At 39.4% G+C, this 20,247-nt stretch overlaps 2 protein-coding genes across 2 annotated transcripts; one reads left to right on the top strand and one right to left on the bottom strand.

The window, feature by feature from the left end:
• Positions 1-7,364: 7,364 nt before the first annotated feature.
• On the top strand, positions 7,365-16,748 carry sri (sorcin). Its single transcript, XM_047361797.1, has 8 exons — positions 7,365-7,640; positions 10,367-10,420; positions 10,567-10,636; positions 11,041-11,084; positions 12,254-12,401; positions 12,599-12,712; positions 14,856-14,914; positions 16,383-16,748. The coding sequence occupies exons 1-8, from the start codon at positions 7,593-7,595 to the stop codon at positions 16,407-16,409; spliced, it is 564 nt and encodes a 187-aa protein (XP_047217753.1). The 5' UTR covers positions 7,365-7,592; the 3' UTR covers positions 16,410-16,748.
• LOC124866117 (phospholipase A and acyltransferase 1-like) lies at positions 16,572-19,539 on the bottom strand. Its single transcript, XM_047361798.1, has 3 exons — positions 19,074-19,539; positions 18,495-18,709; positions 16,572-17,684 (listed from the first exon to the last, which is right to left on the bottom strand). Exons 1-3 carry the CDS (start codon positions 19,168-19,170, stop codon positions 17,556-17,558), a joined length of 441 nt encoding a protein of 146 aa, XP_047217754.1. The 5' UTR covers positions 19,171-19,539; the 3' UTR covers positions 16,572-17,555.
• Between the last annotated feature and the right edge of the window lie 708 nt (positions 19,540-20,247).

The following is a 20,247-nucleotide window of genomic DNA, read 5'->3' as shown; positions in this document are numbered from 1 at the left end:
TTTCTTTTATTGGTCGGATGAAATATGCTAATTTTGTGAGATAGGAATTTTGGGTTTTCATGAGCTGTATGCCAAAATCATCCGTATCAGAATCAGAATCAGAATCAGAAAAGCTTTATTGCCAAGTACGTTTTTGGACATACAAGGAATTTGTTTTGGCGTAGTCGGTGCAATACAGTACAAATTAAACAGTATAAACATATCTACAATATAATATAAATATATGTGCACAGTTTTAAGTGAGTGAGAGTAAATATAGAGCAGTATAAGATGCAAGAGCGGTACAACAGTGCAGGTGATCATTGTGCAAGTAAAGCAGTGCAAGTAAAGCAGGAGTCCAAGCTGAGCGTTAATGTAACACATAGAGTTACAGGTTACAGGTGTCCTGTCAGCAAAAAAAGGGGGGGTGTGGGGGAAAGGGAGAGTGTCAAGGTGGTTTCCGGGCTTTGTTAACCAGGCTGGTGGCAGATGGGAAAAAACTGTTCTTGTGGCGTGAGGTTTTGGTCCGGATGGACCGCAGCCTCCTGCCAGAGGGGAGAGTCTCAAAGAGTCTGTGACCGGGGTGGGAGGGATCAGCCAGAATCTTCCCTGCCCGCTTCAGGGTCCTGGAGGTGTACAGTTCCTGGAGCGACAGTAGACTGCAGCCAATCACCTTCTCAGCAGACCGAATGACACGCTGCAGCCTGCCCTTATCCTTGGCTGTAGCAGCGGCGTACCAGATGGTGATGGAGGAGGTGAGGATGGACTCAATGATGGCTGTGTAGAAGTGCACCATCATAGTCTTTGGCAGGTTGAATTTCTTCAGCTGCCGCAGGAAGAACATCCTCTGCTGGGCTTTCTTGATGAGGGAGCTGATGTTTGGCTCCCACTTGAGATCCTGGGAGATGATGGTTCCCAGGAAGCGGAAAGATTCCACAGTGTCAATTGTGGAGTCACAGAGGGTGATGGGGGCAGGTGGGGCTGGGTTCTGCCTGAAGTTCACAACCATCTCCACTGTCTTTAGAGCGTTGAGCTCAAGGTTGTTCTGGCTGCACCAGTCCAACAGATGGTCCACCTCCCATCTGTACGCAGACTCATCACCATCAGAGATGAGTCCGATCAGGGTGGTGTCGTCCGCAAACTTCAGAAGCTTGACAGACTGGTGACTGGAGGTGCAGCTGTTGGTGTACAGGGAGAAGAGCAGAAGAGAGAGAACACAGCCTTGGGGGGAACCGGTGCTGATGGTCAGGGAGTCAGAGACGTGCTTCCCCAGCCTCACGCGCTGCTTCCTGTCAGACAGGAAGTCAGTGGTCCACCTGCAGGTGGAGTCGGGCACACTCAGCTGGGAGAGCTTCTCCTGTAGCAGAACTGGGACGATGGTGTTGAAGGCAGAGCTGAAATCCACAAACAGGATCCTGGCGTAGGTTCCTGTGGAGTCCAGGTGCCGGACTTATTAAGACAATAAAAGACCTGAAATATTTCAGTTAGTGTGCAATGAATCTAAAATATATGAATGTTAAATTTTCATCATGACATTATGGAAAATAATGAACTTTATCACAATATGCTAATATTTTGAGAAGGACCTGTATGTGGTGAGGCAGTTGGTGCAGCAGACGCAGGAAGAAAAACAGGCAGAAAAGTTGATTAAGAAGATGAATCAGAAGATACAGGAGGAGGTCAAAAAAGATGGAACTGATGAAAAGGGCAGAAAAAACGTGGGAAGGTGGTTTTGGCTGAATATGAAGAAGGCTAAGAAAGAAAGAGAGTTGGCTGAGGAAAAATGCAAAGCTAGTGGACGGTTTAAAGGGAAGTTTAAAGAAACAAGAGATAAAGCGGCAAAGAATGAGACGTTGGTGCTGATATGGCAGGGAGGTAAACATGCTATGTTTGACAAACCCCACACAACACCCACCAACCATATGGTCTTCCTCCTCCAACATCCACCACTAAGGAATCTTTTCCTCCCACTCCAGTGGGCCTTTACCCCACATTGGACATTTCTGGGGGCAGACTGAGGATTACTGGTTTGCCTGAACAAAACTCTCCAGCAGGCGGAACTTCAGCTCCCCCACCGCAACCACCCCCCACAGCATCTTTCTCTAATGTGTCTTCCGGACCTCTGTCCGGTCATATATCTCCCAGAAATCCTTTCTCTTCTTCCGATTGTACCTCTAAATCATCCACAGATGAAGAACCCTCTCTTGACACATACAGAGGGTTGCCTCTTGACAATTGGAACGTGCATCAGATGAGAGAACGTCTCCAACAGATTGTTGACTCTGCAGGTCCTCTTGACTCATCTCTACCCCTACAGCCACATACCAATTACTGCAAGCTTATCCAAACTCCCACCCAACCTGCTCCTCAACACACTCCACAAACCCCACAGCCAACACAGGGCTCAGTAGTCATGGCCCTTAACGGCCGGTGGTACCCAGGCCCCCAACCCTTGCCTACTCCTATTTTAGTTCCACGGACCGTCAATGCTTCCCCCCCGGCGGATCCAGCCCCCCCAGTCAATGAGCCCACTAGTCTAGCGGAAGAAAATGAGGAAGGTGTGGGGCCCTCATCCGTGCATAGTGGGCCCATACCTAACAGGTATCTTTTGCGTGAGGTGGCATCTAGGGAGCCAGGACATACGTACAATTTACCGCTTCTTGAACAGCCGGTGTCCAGAGGTCAAAGAAAATACAAACCTTTCTCCTTAGGAGATCTCACCACTCTGTGCAACAAATTACCCCTATTACAGAGGGTGCATCTATTTGGTTGCAAACATCGGATTCTTTAACTGCAGGAACCACTTTAGCTCTAGGGGACTACCGCGCAATTGCAGCTCGCTGCATGAAACCACACACCTGTAGAGAGATTGAAACCACAGCTTACACCACACTAGCCCCAGATTCAGAACCTTTCACCCGTTTTTCCCAGTGGATAGGAGACACGCTGAGGGACCTATACCCTGTAACCAGGGGGCGCACCATCCCTAAATTTGAATGGAATCCAAATACCAATCCAAGAGAATATTTGGACCAGTGTAAATCCATGTGGCAAACACAAACCGGTACTAATCCAGCCGATGAGGGCTCACAGAGGGATTGGTTCAGAGATGCTGTGTTAAGAGGCTTACCCACACAGGTTAAAACCAACATGGAGGACAATCCTGATTTGCCAGGGGCTGATACTGGAACATGGGACCGCCATTTCATTCACCATTTATCTAAAATAAGAGAGGAAAATAAGAAAGATGACGAAGAACTTAAAACATTACAAACTCAGCTACTGAAAATGCAGTTAGCTGAAGCAAAACAAAAAGCTGGAGAAAAGAAGAAAGAAGGTAAAACCCCTAAAATAATGTATGAAAGTGCTGTGTCACGACCTCCACAAGCTCCTCCCTTTCCTGGCCACCAGGACACGTTTGCACAGGGGCCTATGGCCTCTGGTCCTTATCAGGCACATGCTGGTCGCTTCAGGGGAGGGGGTGGGCCCAGGGGAAGGGGATTCCAGCGAGGACCGCCACGGAGGGGGGGGGGATGCTGATGTGTGCTATTACTGCGAAGAGCCTGGTCATTGGAGCAGGGATTGTCCCTACAAACGCGGCCCAAATGTGGATTATGGATGGCATGGATCTATGGGAGGGCCTGCGAGACGCCCACAAAGGGGACGAGGTGGTCCATCACGTGGAGGCCAACAGCAGCAACCTTCACTCCAACCGCCAGCCTGGGATGAGCCCAGTCACTGGCCAGACCACCATTGAGGGTCCCCACAGAACCCCCCGGACAGAGGGACTGAGGACCCCTTACTGTCTGTGACGATGTATAGACAAAGTCTTCCTTTTCTAGTGGACACCGGGGCTACATGCTCAACCATCCAACAAGCCCCTCCTAACACTCTCTCCACAAGGACTACCACTGTCATGGGGTTTTCTGGGGCTAAACAGGTCCTACCTTACACCAAGCCCCTAAGAACTGAAATAAGAGGGCAAATTTTTAACCACAGCTACTTAGTGTCTGCAGACACACCAGTAAATTTACTGGGCAGACATGTTGATCAAAATGGGCGCAACCATTCTGTGTGGTTCAGATGTACTGCAGGTGCATCTTCCTAATGGCACCCAACTCTCATGTGGCAGCAACACAATTTTTTCACATGGACAGTATTTAATCCAGCCCTTGCCCGATCCTAAGGCTGACATTTACTGGGTCTTGCTACACCCAGAAACCATGGCATGCAGAGGTGTTCTCTCTTCCTTCCTTCGGTGGAAATCCTGGATCTCCACTCTGGCACCCTATGTTCCTCCCCCTGACCCACCACATGTCACACTGTTTTATGACAGAAATAACTGTGAATGCTACCAGGAAAGCTTTGCTGAAGAGCTGGAGGGTACGACATGGGACATTGTCACCACTGATATTTATGTAGCTCCAGAGGGCGTTGTCGCCTATGTACAGTTATCAAAAGAACAGGAAGAGTGGTTTAAAATGTGGTCTGATGGCATTCCCCACGTTTCTTTAGCCCTCCATCCAGGACATGAAGCACGTGAGTAAGGGGGTGTGTTAAAATGCTCCCTCTCCCTACAGGATTGGCATCTCTCTTCCACTCCTAACCTCTCCTATTCACCTTCAGGGAACACTTATCGCATTCTTAATCATTCCACAGATGTAGGCACCCTGGAACATGTACAGTTAGACAGACATCATGGCAGAGAAAAATCAGATCACCCACTGGCAGCTGCAGTTGTACAGAGCATGCCCTCCACACTTTGGGCTGAAGGTCCTACGGACGTAGGTCTCATACACTGTACTCCTATTACCTTTCAGCTTACTTCTGATCAACCAATCTGGAAATCTCAATACCCTCATACACCCGCTGCTGAACTGGGCATTGAGAGCACAATAGAGGGGCTGCGGAATGCAGGTGTGTTGGAGTCGGCTGACTCCTCCTCGTGGAATACGCCTATCTTGCCAGTAGAGAAAAAAGGGACAGGAAAATGGAGGATGGCACATGATTTGAGAGCTATTAATGCAGCACTGTCCAAGTAGAAGTGTTCCTGACTAAACAGAGACAGCACTCTCCCCGGCCGGGTGAATCAACTTCAACCTCTAGTCCGTGTTTTGTTTTCTTAGACATTTAAGTTTAGTTCTTCTCGTACAGAATTAAGATGCTTTGACCAAATAAACGAACGCGCAGGAGTTTAGAAGGACATACTCCAACAATGTCCATCATTAACTCATGATTATGTATACTACATTTCAAGTGGTCCGATGATGTATGAGGGAGATATAGCCCTTGAAGTGTCCTAGGGGGTGCTGTTGATCCAAATTCCAATGTAATCCAATAGAGCTGTTTGGGGCTTGTCAAAGATGATCCATATTCAGTTTGGAATAAATCAGACCATGCATGTGTAATTTACAACCAAACGTATGGCCGTGGTGTGACATCAGAATTCGTCACGCCATCATAGCCACACTCTCCAGCTAAACCAGTTAGTACTGGCGACTATCTTAGACCATCATGTTATCTGTTACTTGGGACTGTTTCACATTGATTAGGTGAAGAACATCAAAAATTTACTTTGTAAAGGAAAGCATGACACTTCCTGTTGTCAGGGGGCGGGGCTTCGATGATATCAGCATCTGATCAGTGAATATTGTCCAGGGCCAGAGGCAGATCAATCTTAGAAGGTTTCAGGTCTCTGACTTTCCTTGTAGGAGGTATATCAATTTTGTCTTTTATGGCAAAAAGTCATATTTTAGGCGTGGCCACGCCCACATACTTTCATGTATCAAAAAGCTTTTGATAACTTTTGATCCCCAGTGCCTTAAGAGTATACTGTGTTATTTTCAAGTCTCTAAAAGCTGTAGGAGGAGATCGCTCAGATATGCGGGCTAGAAACGCCCAAAACAGGGTCAAAATGGCAAATTCAATCCAAAATGGCTGACTTCCTGTTGGGTTTGGAGCATTGAAACAATGCTCCAAACAAGGAGTAGGTCCTGACAAGTTACACATGTGTACCAAATTTCAGATTCCTTGGTCAAAGCATGGCTTGGGGCTGATTTCTTTAAGTATTCTAAGGAGCGCTGTGGACGAATTAGGCAACGCCCACTAAATATGTCATCAGATCTCTGTTGGGGACTGGACAAGGATCAATCACATTGAATTTGGTGCAGATCAGATGATGTATGTGGAAATTAGAGCCAAACGTATGGCCATGGCCTGACGTCCAACTTCGCCGCGCCACCACGGCAACGCCCTTTTATGAAAAGTCACTGTGCCTCAAAAGAAGTTACACCCACTAGTTATCTGTCACCTGACACACTTTGAAGCAGATTGAGTCAAGAGGGTCAGACAGGCACCTTTAGGGGGCGTGCCCACTCTATTGTTTACTACCTCTATGTATGTTGCCTTGATTACAGTTTGCCTATGTTCCATGTCATACCTCGACCTTTAGGTTTACCAGTTTAATATTAAAAGTTTCAACTTACCATGTGGCTCCCAGGCTCTACTCTGCAAGTTGGTTCTGCCAAATTCCAGCAAACTATGACAGGTGGATCCTAACACCAACCAATTAAAATACACTTTACCAATTCTGCAAAGCAGAGTGGGTAAGTCATGAGCCATAACTGTGATTGAAGGCTTCAAAAAGCATGTGGTCTTAAACGTGTATCTACAATTACTGTTTCAACAAGTTTTATAAATTATTCAAAGCCCCAAAATTAATATGAAATTCCTGCTTATGTGTGTACATAAATTCTGACTGGCTCTGTGCACGCATATTAAGAGATAAGGTTAAGGAAGTGAACTGAGTTTTAATAATATCCACATGTTTTTACACTACTTAGACGAGAAATATTGTAGACAGTTTCTTACAGTTTTGGCTCAATTGATTATGCAATACATACATTATAAATAATACAGTCTAACCGTCTAACTTTGTAAAGAAGTGTCATTAAAACCAGAGTTTAACAATCAAATAGCAAAACTCAAATCTAAACAAACGCTGCAAATTTTTGATAGCTGATGTACAAATAAATACTATTAGTTGAAAAGGAAATGGGCATTTGAATAGATTGCTTTTGCAAACATGCATTAGAAATGTGAAGTTATTGACAGTTTTTATTTAATTGTCGATGTGGAGGGAAAACGTGCTTTAGATAGAAAATCTTGAAGTGGGCCATAGTTTTCTTATCTGTGTTGCCCTTTGTGTGAAACGCTCGTTAATCTTTCAAAGCTCAAAGATCAGGATAGTTAAATGAATGTATGTTAGTCATTGTATTTAACTTGCTGTAGTACGTATCTATTTCTCGATGCAGTTCTCTAAACTCTTATCTAGAACCTCGGCTTTTATTTGTTAATACCAAGTCACGTGGTTCCTCTCCTCCAATCAGAACACAGGCCGGAAATGCGATATTTAACAACCACCCTAATGTTTGTAGGTCTTACCGCTTCCACGCCTTATTTTTAGTTCCTTCACTCATTGATACATCTCGGTTCTTCAAGCCAAATTATATTCTAGCTGCTGTTTTACCTCAGTGTTGTCAGCGGGGCTTGTAGCGGTTGTGGCCCTCGACAGATAAAAGTACTTAATTAGTTGTTTTTTGTGGTCTGATCAAATGGCCTATCCAGGATACGGTGCTCCACAAGGAGGATTCCCCGGAATGGTGAGAAAAACGTAATATTCAAGTGTATTATTGTTAGAAATTGAATTGTTCTGCTTCTGTTTTGAATCGGATATCTGGTCCAAGCAGTGCGGAAGTGACAGCATATAAACAGCGGAAAACTGCAAGTGTTTGAGAAAACAAATGCTTTAAGAAAGTATTTTATAAATCTCACAAGGCTGCAGGTGTTAAAAGAAATGTTGTGGATTCTAATTTTTCTTTCTTAAATAAAACTAGAAGTAGTTTGAAAACCAGTCAGAAATAGTTAACTGTTCAAAATGTACCCAACTGACATCCTCTTAGTATCAGTATAAATTCATGCAGTTGTTTTAAATTTATTCCTAATGTTAAATTTAAATCATGAGTCACATATATCTCAAGATTATTAAACCATTCAAGAAATCTTAATAACAAAATAAAGAAAACCTGACTGAAAATATCAAGCAGTCAAGCAGAGACTAGCAACTTTATTTCTTTTTTTCTAATAAACGGATTAAGCAACGCTAATTTTGTAAACCCATCTGGATAAATACTACCTTGCATAGCTGAGGCTCGTATCATTGAGTTTTATATCAGTTGAAGCTGCTATTCTAACTGTTTAACCTTTTTTAACCTTTGAACCTTGAGCTTTTACTGAATGGTTGATCTGACTGACGATGTGCATAAAACTTCACTGTAGAGACATTATAGTTTCTTTCAGGGTGAGGTAGGGTGGAGTATCTTTACGATAACATGTCTTTCACTGAATCAGTCATCCAATAGGAACTTTTAAATAACGCAAACATAGATCTTAAGTTTTGATTAAAACCTGCTGGAAGCTTTTACCCAGAGATCCACTGATACTGGTGTCCGAATTCTTATAAGGGCAATTATATGTGCAGTTATTTTGTAAATTGTTTGTTTAATTAAGCAAATCACTGTAAGAAACATTGTCCTTCATAGAAAAAAAGTGCTGCAGCTTTCTTCATGGTTTAAGTACGTTTAAATCCAACAGAAAATGAAGCAAAAGCTTATAAAGCTGCCACTGGGTGAAGCATAGACAGACTGATGATAAAAAATTAGTTTTCAGTTTAGATGTTTGCAATAAAAATGGTAGAAAGAATTAGGAATTTTTAACATCCTAAACTTTGGTGTTACTTTATCTGTTGTCCCTATTGGAAACATATTTACAACGCTAACCCACTCATCAGAACCCGGTAAAAAAAACAAAAATACAAAATGCAAACAATCATTATGAAAAAATGTGATTAAAATATTTTCTGATTTTGGATACAAATTGAAAAAATAGTTTGGCAAAATATTAGTATTTCCGCACTTTATTTCCTATATTTTGTCAATAAACACTGTCTGAATTTCTAATAATAAGTTTATTAACCAGTGTGCTTTTTCTGATGGTTATACCCGTCCACCCCGTCCATCCATCCATCCATCCATCCATCCATCCATCCATCCATCATCCATCCATCCATCCATCCATCCATCCATCCATCCATCCATCCATCCATTCATCCATCCATCCATCCATCCATCCATCCATCTGCAGAACCATCTACATCCCTCCTTGCAGTGTTTTATGCTGACTGATAATTCTGGAATTTTGAGTCTGGAAAACTTTGGAACTTCTCCTCAGAAAATGTGTTGGAACCCTGATAATACATAAATATGCACTAAAGAACTGAAAAGAAGAAAACCGAACAGCTGAAGCAGCAGACATGAAGGTCATGGGCCAGTTGATTGGTGCATCACTACTTTTACCTAATCAGTCATGACTGGTTGTTGTGAATTGTCAGGTTTTGGGGATGTTTGTAACATATGGATTATATATCGGTGGTTTGACACCTTTAGAGAAGAATATACTAGTTGATTGACTAAATACACCAGAAAATACTAAACTGTAGAAGTTTTTATTATAAATAAGATGGATAAAAGTATTTCTGGCCCTCTGAGTGGTGTTATTGTATTTCCTCCTCTTATATATTTTTGACTTTAGGAAAATCAGCTTTAAAATATCATGATTTTACATACTTTTAACAAAACAAATACCAGTATATGTTGAAAATAAGATCGCTTTATAATTCAGACAACCCTGATTTGCAGCTGTGGGCCCCATCGTGGATTGGGTTTGATTGGGTTTCAGTCAAGTTTCAGAGCTCATCATAGCACTGAAACAGCTCTGCTGAAAGTCACTAATGATATTCTTTTGGCCTCAGATAATGGACTTGTGTCTGTACTGGTTCTGTTAGATCTCAGTGCTGCATTTGATCCAGTCGATCAAAACATTTTCTTAGAAAGGCTGGAATATGCTGTAGGGATCAGGGGAACAGCGCTAGGCTGGTTTAAATCTTATCTGTCTGACAGATTCCAGTTTGTTCATGGAAATGAACAAACTCAGTATGAAAGGATTGCTGCAAAGTCAACCCCAGTGACTGTCCACTGTCTCTACATGCTCATCCAGGAGGAGTGAATGCTGCAAGTCACTGACTGGTTTCCTTATTGAGAAAAACGTTTTATCCAATTTGAATAAATAACTGAATCCGACAGCACTGTTCAATGGTTACGATTAATTGGAATGTATGTACCTGACTTTTGTGAAGTGCCTTGAGACAAAATGTGTTGTGAATTGGCGCTATATAAATAAACTGAATTGAATTGAAATGACTTTAAAATAATTTGCCCATAAAATAATGTTATAAAACCACAGGTTTAATCTTATTATATCTGTTTTCTAGCCCCCTCAGCAACAAGATCCTCTGTATGGATTCTTTTCACAAGTGGCTGGACAGGTAAGAATTTAAGTTCTTTAAGGAAACTCTCAATGATCTTGCTGCACACCATGACAATAATTGGATAGCTGCAGTTTGTTGCTGATGAAGTTTCTGCAATAACAGACAGTTATGTGACTGTGTTGTGTTTCCTGAAACCTCTTTAGGATGGACAGATCTCAGCAGACGAGCTGCAGCGCTGCCTCACGCAGTCCGGCTTCTCTGGATCATACCAACGTAAGACGAAAACCTTTTTTGGGAATATAACAACTTCTCACAGATGATGCGATTTATACCTTTTTGATTTTCCATTACCTGGGAACGACTGAGTCTCGTTTACAAAAGCTAAAGATTATATTTGGAATTTGAATTTGATGACGGATACTTTTGGCCGTTTTACTGACCCGTTGTAATTTCTTTCAGTTTCTGACCTGATTTAAACCATTCCAGTATCTAACTGAGCTTTTACTGTCCAGTCATTTTTAAAATAAGGTCACAATCCAAACTCAGAATTTCAGAGTCACAAGGTGTGTTGCATACAGTTTAAGCCTTGTATCCATAAACAGCATTTAAAAACACTTGACCTGTTTCTCTCTTTTACATCGACCTGATTGATTCCTGTCTTGATCTTCTCTCCGCAGCTTTCAGCCTGGAGACATGCAGACTGATGATTAACATGCTGGATGTATCCTTCAGACTTCGCACAGCAGAACAACCACTCTCTCTTTAAGTAAATTGACCCATAAAATCTATGTTTAGCCTGCTAATAATACGAATGCAATGCCATATTTTATCTAAATGAAGAAAAATTCGTTTAGGTTGTGCCAAATTTTAGCCTCATTAAATGAGTACATTTTACACATTTTTACCCCATTAGTTAAAGCAATCTGCCAGGATGTCTTGTTGGAAAAGTAAAGATTCAGTGCGCATTGATGTACTTTTCATCAACCAACCCAGATGTTTTTCTCATACACAGTATCCCCATCTACCAACTTTAACCACTTTAGTCTGTTGGTGGTTTATGAAGCTGGGGTTGTGTTGGCTGGGTGAGAGGTGGGCGTTTCAGTGAAGCGACTTGTTTGTTTCGTTGTAAGTAACAAACCCTGCATGTCAAAAAACGGATCCCTTTTACAGCCTTTAGTGATGGAAACATATGTTCATGTGCTGATAATAAAATGCTTAATGAAAGGGAAAACAGTTCACTTAAATTCAATGACATAAACTTTCTTTTAATCAAAGAAAAATGCTTATTTCAGTCGCACCAAAACCACAGGACATTTCCACCAGGTAGGTGGGGGAATGTAATAAACAAAGAAATGCAAAGAATGCAAAATAATCAGCAACAAAATGGCTAATAAAACAATGAAAATAGAATATTATACTCTGGACATGTCCTGCTATTGCATTTAATATTAAAGATGTTATTTTTATAAAGATTTGCTTAACAAAATACTTAAGCTGCATGTTTACCTAAAGCTCATCTGTAAAATGATCCATGCTTGGTTAGTTAAGATTTCTGCCTTTGAGATCAGAATTTATGCCAGCCTACACAGTGGAGTTCTGATAAATGTGTATTTAACTACAGAAATTGGTTTGAATATCATCACAACAGTATTTTACCTCTTCTCTGTAGTTTCTCAATTCCTTCAATACCTGAACTGGTACCACGAGACATCAGAATGCATCAGTTTCATAGGTTTTATCTTTAAAATTAGTGATAAATGAAGTGAATTTATTCAGTAAGATGTTAATAGCAAAACAAGCATGGTGTTGCCACCCTGTAGAGATCTGCTTTTTAAAAGGAAGAATAACCAGGAGTGAGTGAGAGGTCCTTGACAGAAAATGCTCTCTCAGAAGGACATGTCCGGGATGATGGGCTTTAACGAGTTCAAGGAGCTGTGCCAGGTCCTGAATGGCTGGAAGGCCACCTTTTCATCCTTTGACCGGGACCACAGTGGGACAGTAGAGAGCCATGAACTGCAGCAGGCCATCGGAACAATGGGTACGAACAATTTAGAAGATTTTCACTGTTATTTTGAACTCCTCAAATCTACTTGCATATTTTTGCTGAAATTAAGACTATTTAGAAACTAAATGACATGGCATAATGACATTGTCTTTTCTGCTGGTTCTATGTCACTGTGTGTTTCCGGTTAGATGATTGCCTTTCTTTGCATTTTATTCTGCATGTTTCTGCAGGCTACAACCTAAGCCCTCAGGCTATGAACTGCATCATGAAGCGCTACAGCACCAGTGGCAGAATTGCTTTTGATGATTTTGTGAGCTGCTGTGTGAGACTCCGTGCCCTGACTGGTGAGTCCTTGCAAACCCAATGACGTTTTGATTGCAAAGCGCCGCTCAGAGTAAAGCATGAGATCCTGTTGGCCTTATGACCTTTTGCAGAAGGACGAAGTAAAATAATTTGGTGTGCATTAACTGATTTGAGTTTTTTTAAAAACAGAAATCCTTCTAATACGATTTCTACTGTTGCTAAAAATAATATAATATGTACATGTAAAACAAGTGTACACTAGAAAAACTGCCGCATGTTCATTTTTATACAAATTTTAGGATGTATCAGTTTAGATGATGTGTGGGGAAGTCACTGATCCTGTAGGCATTTTTTTCTGTGTGGACTCACAGTGCAGTAGGGGACATTCAAATCTAGTAGTCTACAAGTGAAAAATGATGTACAATAGTGCAAAGTTTCAGTTACCGTGTTTATTGTGAATTATATATTGTATGTTATTAATGATTTTGTTTTTTTACAGTTTAACTTGAACATTAAAGAAGCTGACTGCATAAATGTGCTTTGTGCTGCTCAAGGTTGGGTCATTGCAGTGTCTTTAATATTATGAGAGAGTAATAGGGCACGTCCTGTCAAACAATTAAGTTTATACGTTTTGTTCACATTAAGACTACTGCAAAAACAAGACTGCGCAGACAAGGGAAATGAACAAAAAAAGGTCAAATCCCTTTTTGCTGTTGTTCTAAGTATTTAAAAATGGCGTTAACTTAAAAGCAGAAATAGTGTATTTCCTCTATATGTTTGTGTAGTTTTCTTTAGTTTTAAGTTTCCTTCCCCAACAGTTGATGTGGATAATGTTTTTGTGGGTGAACTGCTTTAGTGGTTTTTGATCATTTTATGACAGTTCAAACCTCAGCTGTCATGGAAATTTTTTGTGGTTTTGAGAATGTGATTTTCTTTCTAGCTGTGGTGTCTCTCGAAACTGGAAATCTGTGAATAACGTCTATCGGCCGTAGCTCACTGAGAGCTTTTAGTGATAAATCATCTGATTCAACTTCTGCATGAAATCAAAAGCAGTTTTAGTTTCTTGATTTATTTGCTCAAGACTTTCTCCAAATTGTAGTGAAGCTGATGGGTGGACATAGGCTTAAGATATGGACTCAGACATTTACCAGCAATATTGGCCTAACACCATCTTAAAGATGTTGCCACAATAAAGGGATTCCTGTCTAAACAGGACCCAGAAAAACTGGTTTATGCTTTTTCTTTCAGTAGGTTAGATTATTGTGATGCCAGCTCTACAGATCTCTTTGAAAATCAGCTCATTATGTCAAAATGCTGCTGCCAGAGTCAAGACTAACATCAAGAAAATGGTAAAAGTCCCTCAATCATATGGAGCCAAAAGTCTCCATATTCACACATGCACAAGATGTATAACTTAACAAGTTTAGCAAGTTATATCGTTGTTATGAGATGTTGTTTAATTATTAATGTCAGTTTTAATTGTGCAACTATCAACATAAGTGAGCTCGCTAGCGTAGATCGCTTGCTTAGCTCAATAGCTTATTAAACCAATTAACATTACTAATTAAACCGCATCTCATAACAAGGGATAAGTAGCTAAACATGGTAACATATATGTTTCATTTACCACTACCCTATCGTTGCCAGAAGCCATGTTGAGGTCTCAACTGTCTGAACTTCACATGACAGCCGCTGTTTGAATGGGTTGTTGTGATTGGCTGAAACAAGGCAGCTATCTGATTGGTTGCAGATCATTCCCTTTTAACAACAAAAGGAATGTGTGGGTTGAGTCAAGTCAGGGGAGACTCAAAAATCCACACACAAACGAAGTGAGGTTCACAGATCAGCGGTTTGTCAATCAATGTGTGGATCAGAAATGCATGAGTGAATCCTGTGCTGTGCATGTGTGATTATTGAGACTCTCTTTAGCTCCATAAAATCACAACACTGACTTCCTGTGTAAAAGGATAGATTTTTAAATCTAATCAAAGACAAAGTCCATGTTATATTTAATCAGTTTTGTCCATTTTTATTATGTTGTTTTAAATTAGCATTGTATGGTTTCTTTTTCCACATAATGCTAACATATTTTATGTATTTCTTATCTTGATGTAAAACTGCTACTTGCTTTGTCTTAAACCTTTGACTCAAACTCCTGTGTGTGTGTGTGTGTGTGTTTTTTAGATCAGTTCCGTAGAAGGGACACGACCCACAGTGGAAATGCCTCCTTTCAATATGATGACGTAAGTTTCTACTGAAACATTTGTACTTTTTCAGTTTCTGAAAGCTTCACAAATTGGTATCAGATTGGTAAATTTCCAAAGGCTGATCCCTCTGCAACAAAACACTGTTATGAAACTGATTTGCTGCATATCTGCAGTATCGCTATGATGGCTACACATATAATCTGATTAGCTGTTTTTTTAATTTACATAAATAAATAAAAACATCAATATCATATATCGATATCAGCCCATATTTTGGTGCATCCCAACATACAACCATACAAAATAAAATTATTGACATAAAGATAAGTAAACTGACAGTAGCCTAGCCCAGTGTGAGCCCACGGACCCTCTTGATCCTAACCTTGTCCCTCTGCAGTTTTGACTTTAAACACTGTCATTGATTAGTGTCGTTGAGTAGTTTTAAAGAAAACTCATCAGCTGCAATTAAGATTTAGAAATCTCCTTCTCTCAAAATTGTTAATGTCGTCATGTGATGGCAGCAACTCCAGTTTCTTTTAGCCTTCAGGCATGGTTTATGATTTGTAAAATTATATTTCCATTTGATCCGCTCCGGCCATTGTGGTCCTTAATATTATTGTAGTGCCTCTTGAGTTTTCTTACCTTTTCCCTGTTAGTACCTGAGCAAAGATCTCCTCATTTCTCCTGGTCCCATGGTCATTCAGTGAACAGCAGTCTGTTCACATCACATGTAGACCCGACCGTACCTGCTCAGGAGCAGGGACCAAAAAGTAGGTACCAGTACGGAAAAAACGGTAATGGAAACGCTCGCAAAGTGAGCTGAGTGGAGTCAAGTAGGGCCAAATTGAGTCAGTGAAAAAGGGGCAATATTTAGCTCTAGCATCTCTTACTACTGATGTAATATAACCTAAGACTCCTCGACATTTTGCAAATATGTCGTCAGCACAATAAAAGTGTGCACAGTATTATTATAACAAAGAACGTTTTTGCAATGCAATGTTTGTTGGTTAATATATTCCAAGTGTCATAAACCCACACTTTGCATGCAAACGTAATAGTCAGCCCATTCGATAGTCTCACTGCATTAGATGTCCACATTTCAAACGGCAGTGCCCAAGATGCGAGAGAGGACTAAGGAAAATGTATATTTTCTGCAAACGATATTGTCATTGCAATTTTTATCTAATATAGATTTTTTTTTCTTGTTATATCCAGCAGCCCCATTCTGAACTTTAGGTATAAATGTTATATTATTTATTGCCTATAAAAGTAATTTTCAGTAAAGGTATGGAATAATGCTTAAACAAGAATTTAACAAATGCCAAGAAAATAACAATAAAATGAATAAGCATGTAACTATTATTGAACATTGTAGAATTTTAGGTTAAAAAGGGGTGCATTAATCTTTGCCAACAAGATATGTGATTACAGACACAAGACTGCATGCTTTGTACTTGTTTACTGTTTTGCAAAATAAATCTGTACACGTCTCTGTCTCTTTTAGTTTATCCAGGTCACCATGAGCGTCTAAAAAGAATAAAGCTTTCCTGTGAGGACCTGCCAGAGTCAACATTCTCTTAAAAATCACATAATCTTTATTTTCTTATTAATCTTTATAGAAGAACCACATCATAATATCACATTCCATTCCATTTGCTTCAGAACTTGTAAGACATACTCATTCAACATAATGTTCTAACATCTTTATGTTCCACTGACTGTCATGTTGCAACATGCATACTTGCAGCTTTTAGTGTCACTAAAAGCTGCAAAAGGCTACAGCTGCATCTGTAGCCTTTTACCTCAACAGCAGTCATCATGTTAGCTATTGTCCACATTTATAAAATGAATAAAAGACAATATAAAGTTTGCTGATCATAGTCTTTTATTTCTATTGTAGAATCGTGATTTTCAAACCACTTTTAAATTCTGATGGAATATATATTTTTGTTTGATTTTGTTTTTGTTGTTTTGAACCAAATCACAATGCAAGTCAGCTGAAATGATTTAGAATCTAATGTAGACCACTCAAACAGTTTGCTTAAGTACTGGGTAATACCTTCTGTTTTTATGTGACTAATTATGTCGGGTTTTGATGACAGAATGTGCTTTCAAATGAATATTTTAAAATCAAACTCCTTTTAAATACAGCGCAGGTTTTTAACCCATTTAGTCATTCTAGTACAAAGGGGCTACCTGATGTATTGCTCATAACCCATCTATTTAATTGGGGGGCGTGGAAAGAATAACACTGTAGTTTGGGTTTGTCCTGACATACAAACTTAATTTGAATCATGTTTTTGTTTCTCGTTTTTAAATATCTGCTAAGATAAAATATTTGCCTATGGATTTTTCTCTTTGTTTTGCATGTGTACTATAACATTTAGTGTAAACGTTTTATCATATGCATTTGGGATATCTGCAAAAGTCTCTATTGCTAGTTTTTTTTATGCAGGAAAAGCAAACTTTTTTTAAAACCACCACATCTGATGTTTTTGGTGCATCTGCAGCATTGTAGAGTTGTACCAGCAAATATTGTGGTTAACCTTCAAGGCACTGTGAAATACATACGATTGCTCTAATAAAAGAGAAAAAAACAGACAGGTTTTGCTCATTGCTTTAATTCCAATAATACCGTGCTCAGACAGAACTCAAAGAGCAACCTGGACAACAGTTTTTAACCTGCAGGACAGATAGAACATTCAGCCTCAAGTTTTTCATTGTCCTCCATCTGCTTAACAAGTTGATTCCATTCGTCACAATTTTTATTATCTGTTTTGCAGAAAAACCCTAGAAGGGTGCCAGGCTGTGAAAAAAACAGACGGTTTATTTCAAATAACAGTAATTTTAGCAGAAAGTTGCTGATTTAAAAACCCACGGTTAATCTGAATCGGCAATTAATACGTTGCTTCACTAGAAATGAAATTGGCTATTAACTAACTGCACTGTTATATCTTCATTTGTAAATTGTTTTGTATAAAAGTGTCTGCAAAATACACATACAACAAACAAATAAAATGCCTTGTTACTGAGTACATTTAATATGATATTGATGTTTCATTTTTAAGGAAAAAAATAAACTAAACACAACACAAATAACAAACTGCTAGAGCTCCTATTAAAATTCACAACAGAATTAAAGACAGGGCTCCACTTTAAGAATAACTTCAATCATTTTTTAAATGTATTTCTATTCCTCCTAATGTAAACACAATGTACCTCAAAAGCTAAAAAAGGCAATCAAGATAACTCAAACTGTTTTTCACTTTAATGAAAGTATCTTTGATCTTCATATCCATATCCTGTTGTTTTTTACATATTCTAAGTATGAACCTAAACAGCTGTAGTGTGTTAACCTTTTGTCATTGGTGTTTAGGCTCTATACAAATGTTTGCTGATTTATTCTGGGATAAAATTGTGTTTTAGCTATTAATTGCTTCCTCATAAAGAATGTGAACCTTAACATTGGTTCGTGGCTGCAGGTGTTCTGTTGCATTGTAATCCTTTCTGCAAAATGAAAACCTAATTTGGATTTTCATTTAAAAGCAGAAGTAAGCTGGAGCCTAAGACAAGATAAAAGTTGCCAATTTCTTAAGATGGTTTATTTTCCACATACCTGTTTTGAAAAAGATTCACCATATCGCAGATAGGTAGCAAGGTGTTCACAGTTGTTGCTCCTGCAATCATAATCGCCAGGTTTTAAAAGCACAGCCTCAATGTGTTTTTTGATATCCTCCTTTTTTTGTGGAGGAAGCTGCGGAATATTCTCTACTTCGTGTTTCCCTTCGTGTTCAAGTTCACCAAAACCAATATCTTTACCCTTGGGGTATTCTGTGAAAGTTAAAATAATTAAAACCTGTTAGGAAGATTTCTATTTATTTATAAATGTATTAAAAAATAAAAAGCTTTAAACCCAAACCTTTAAATTTGTTTGCAAGCTGGAAACAGAATGTAAACGGTTGACAACTTGGGTACCAAGTCAGGCACGTTTTGGCTTTGTGCATGATATGTTCTCTTTATTTGACCAATCAGCAAATAAATGAAATTGTTTTTAAATATAGTGATGTATATAGGCACCTTTTTGTTTTCAAAGGAGCTGTGCTTGTTTCTCCGTGCGTCTGAAATGTGTTAAAACTTGATATAAACAGTTTTTGTCAGTGAGTTTCTATTATTTTTCTTTCAGTTGAATACTTACTTATGCGGTGTATTATGTTTCCCTTGCCAGGGTACTCATCATCCACATACAAAGCATAGTGCTTGTACAGAGGCGTCCCAGTTTTGCAAAGACACATTCTTCGGAATGAAATGATATCTCCAAATTCTTTCTGTTAGAAAGAACAGATGACATGCAATTCAAAACGGAACAGCCCAGTGGTGGAAATTCTTAAATTATTTTATTTTAAAATAATTTTTATATTTAACTAGTAAAACCTAAATAAAAAGGCATTGATTTAATCATTTTCTTTGTATCAGACTGCATGGCACAACATTTGTAAAGCAGGGCTTTTCTAAATGCTGTAACTAGGATAATGTAAACTTCAAGGATATTCTTATCAAGCTTAACTCTAATCAAGAAGCCACTTAGTTGATTGACAGGAACAAAATTAATAGGTATGTATTAAATAATTTTCCTCCCATTTTTAACATTTTAATTTCAATTTTATTTTTCATCTTGTTTCCTTTAATCATTTCTCTATAGAGCTAGCTGTGCCTAAGCATGCTTACCTCAGCCTTGTAATACTAACTAAGGCTGAGTCCATCCACCCTCTGAAGGAAGCTCATTTTGGCTAGCGCCCAAGATCTCATTCTTTCGGTCATAATCCATGTCATGACCATAGGTTTTACTGCCATAATTTTAGTTAATGTATTTTATTTTTGCATTATACATGTTTTTTGTGTCAAGACGTTTATTTGTAATGGCAATTGTACACGGAAATGAAATTCATCCTCTGCATTTGACCAATGCCTTGGGCATTCTGGGGCCTTGCTCAGGGGCCCAGAGTGGCACACCGTGTTTCGAGGCAGGGAAGTTGTGGCCTGTCCAGGATGCAGACGCCCTGCTCTCTAACCACTAGGCTACAATTATTGTAAAACTCCTCTGGTAGGAATTGTTGTACTGCATGTTGGTTCCGCTGGTGCACCTGAGAGAGATGCACACACCAGTATTAAAGTCTTTTAAAAAAATATATATATTTTTTTATAAAACAAGCACATACGGAACAGAAGGGGTCTATGTACAAACAAAAAAGCATAATACAAGAGCGTTGATATGGATAAAATGAAGAAACAAAAGGGTGCAATCAAAATTAGTACAAGATAAGCTGAAACAAAATACAGTACAAATAGTCAAATTCAATTAAAGAAAAATA

The sequence above is a fragment of the Girardinichthys multiradiatus genome, chromosome 3 (genome assembly GCF_021462225.1).
Source record: "Girardinichthys multiradiatus isolate DD_20200921_A chromosome 3, DD_fGirMul_XY1, whole genome shotgun sequence".
Classification (NCBI taxonomy): Eukaryota; Metazoa; Chordata; class Actinopteri; order Cyprinodontiformes; family Goodeidae; genus Girardinichthys; species Girardinichthys multiradiatus.
The sequence above is the reverse complement of the archived record's forward strand: the minus strand, read 5'-3'. Positions and strand labels throughout refer to the sequence as shown.

Excerpts from the sequence above, each read along its gene's own strand:
- sri (XM_047361797.1), top strand. The coding sequence starts at position 7,593 with ATGGCCTATCCAGGATACGGTGCTCCACAAGGAGGATTCCCCGGAATG. Across the intron at positions 7,641-10,366 it reads AAGGAGGATTCCCCGGAATG|CCCCCTCAGCAACAAGATCC; the intron begins GTGAGAAAAACG and ends TCTGTTTTCTAG. Across the intron at positions 14,915-16,382 it reads CCTCCTTTCAATATGATGAC|TTTATCCAGGTCACCATGAG; the intron begins GTAAGTTTCTAC and ends TGTCTCTTTTAG.
- LOC124866117 (XM_047361798.1), bottom strand. The coding sequence starts at position 19,170 with ATGTGTCTTTGCAAAACTGGGACGCCTCTGTACAAGCACTATGCTTTG. Across the intron at positions 18,710-19,073 it reads AAACATAATACACCGCATAA|AATACCCCAAGGGTAAAGAT; the intron begins GTAAGTATTCAA and ends TAACTTTCACAG. Across the intron at positions 17,685-18,494 it reads GTGAATCTTTTTCAAAACAG|CCTGGCACCCTTCTAGGGTT; the intron begins GTATGTGGAAAA and ends TTTTTTTCACAG.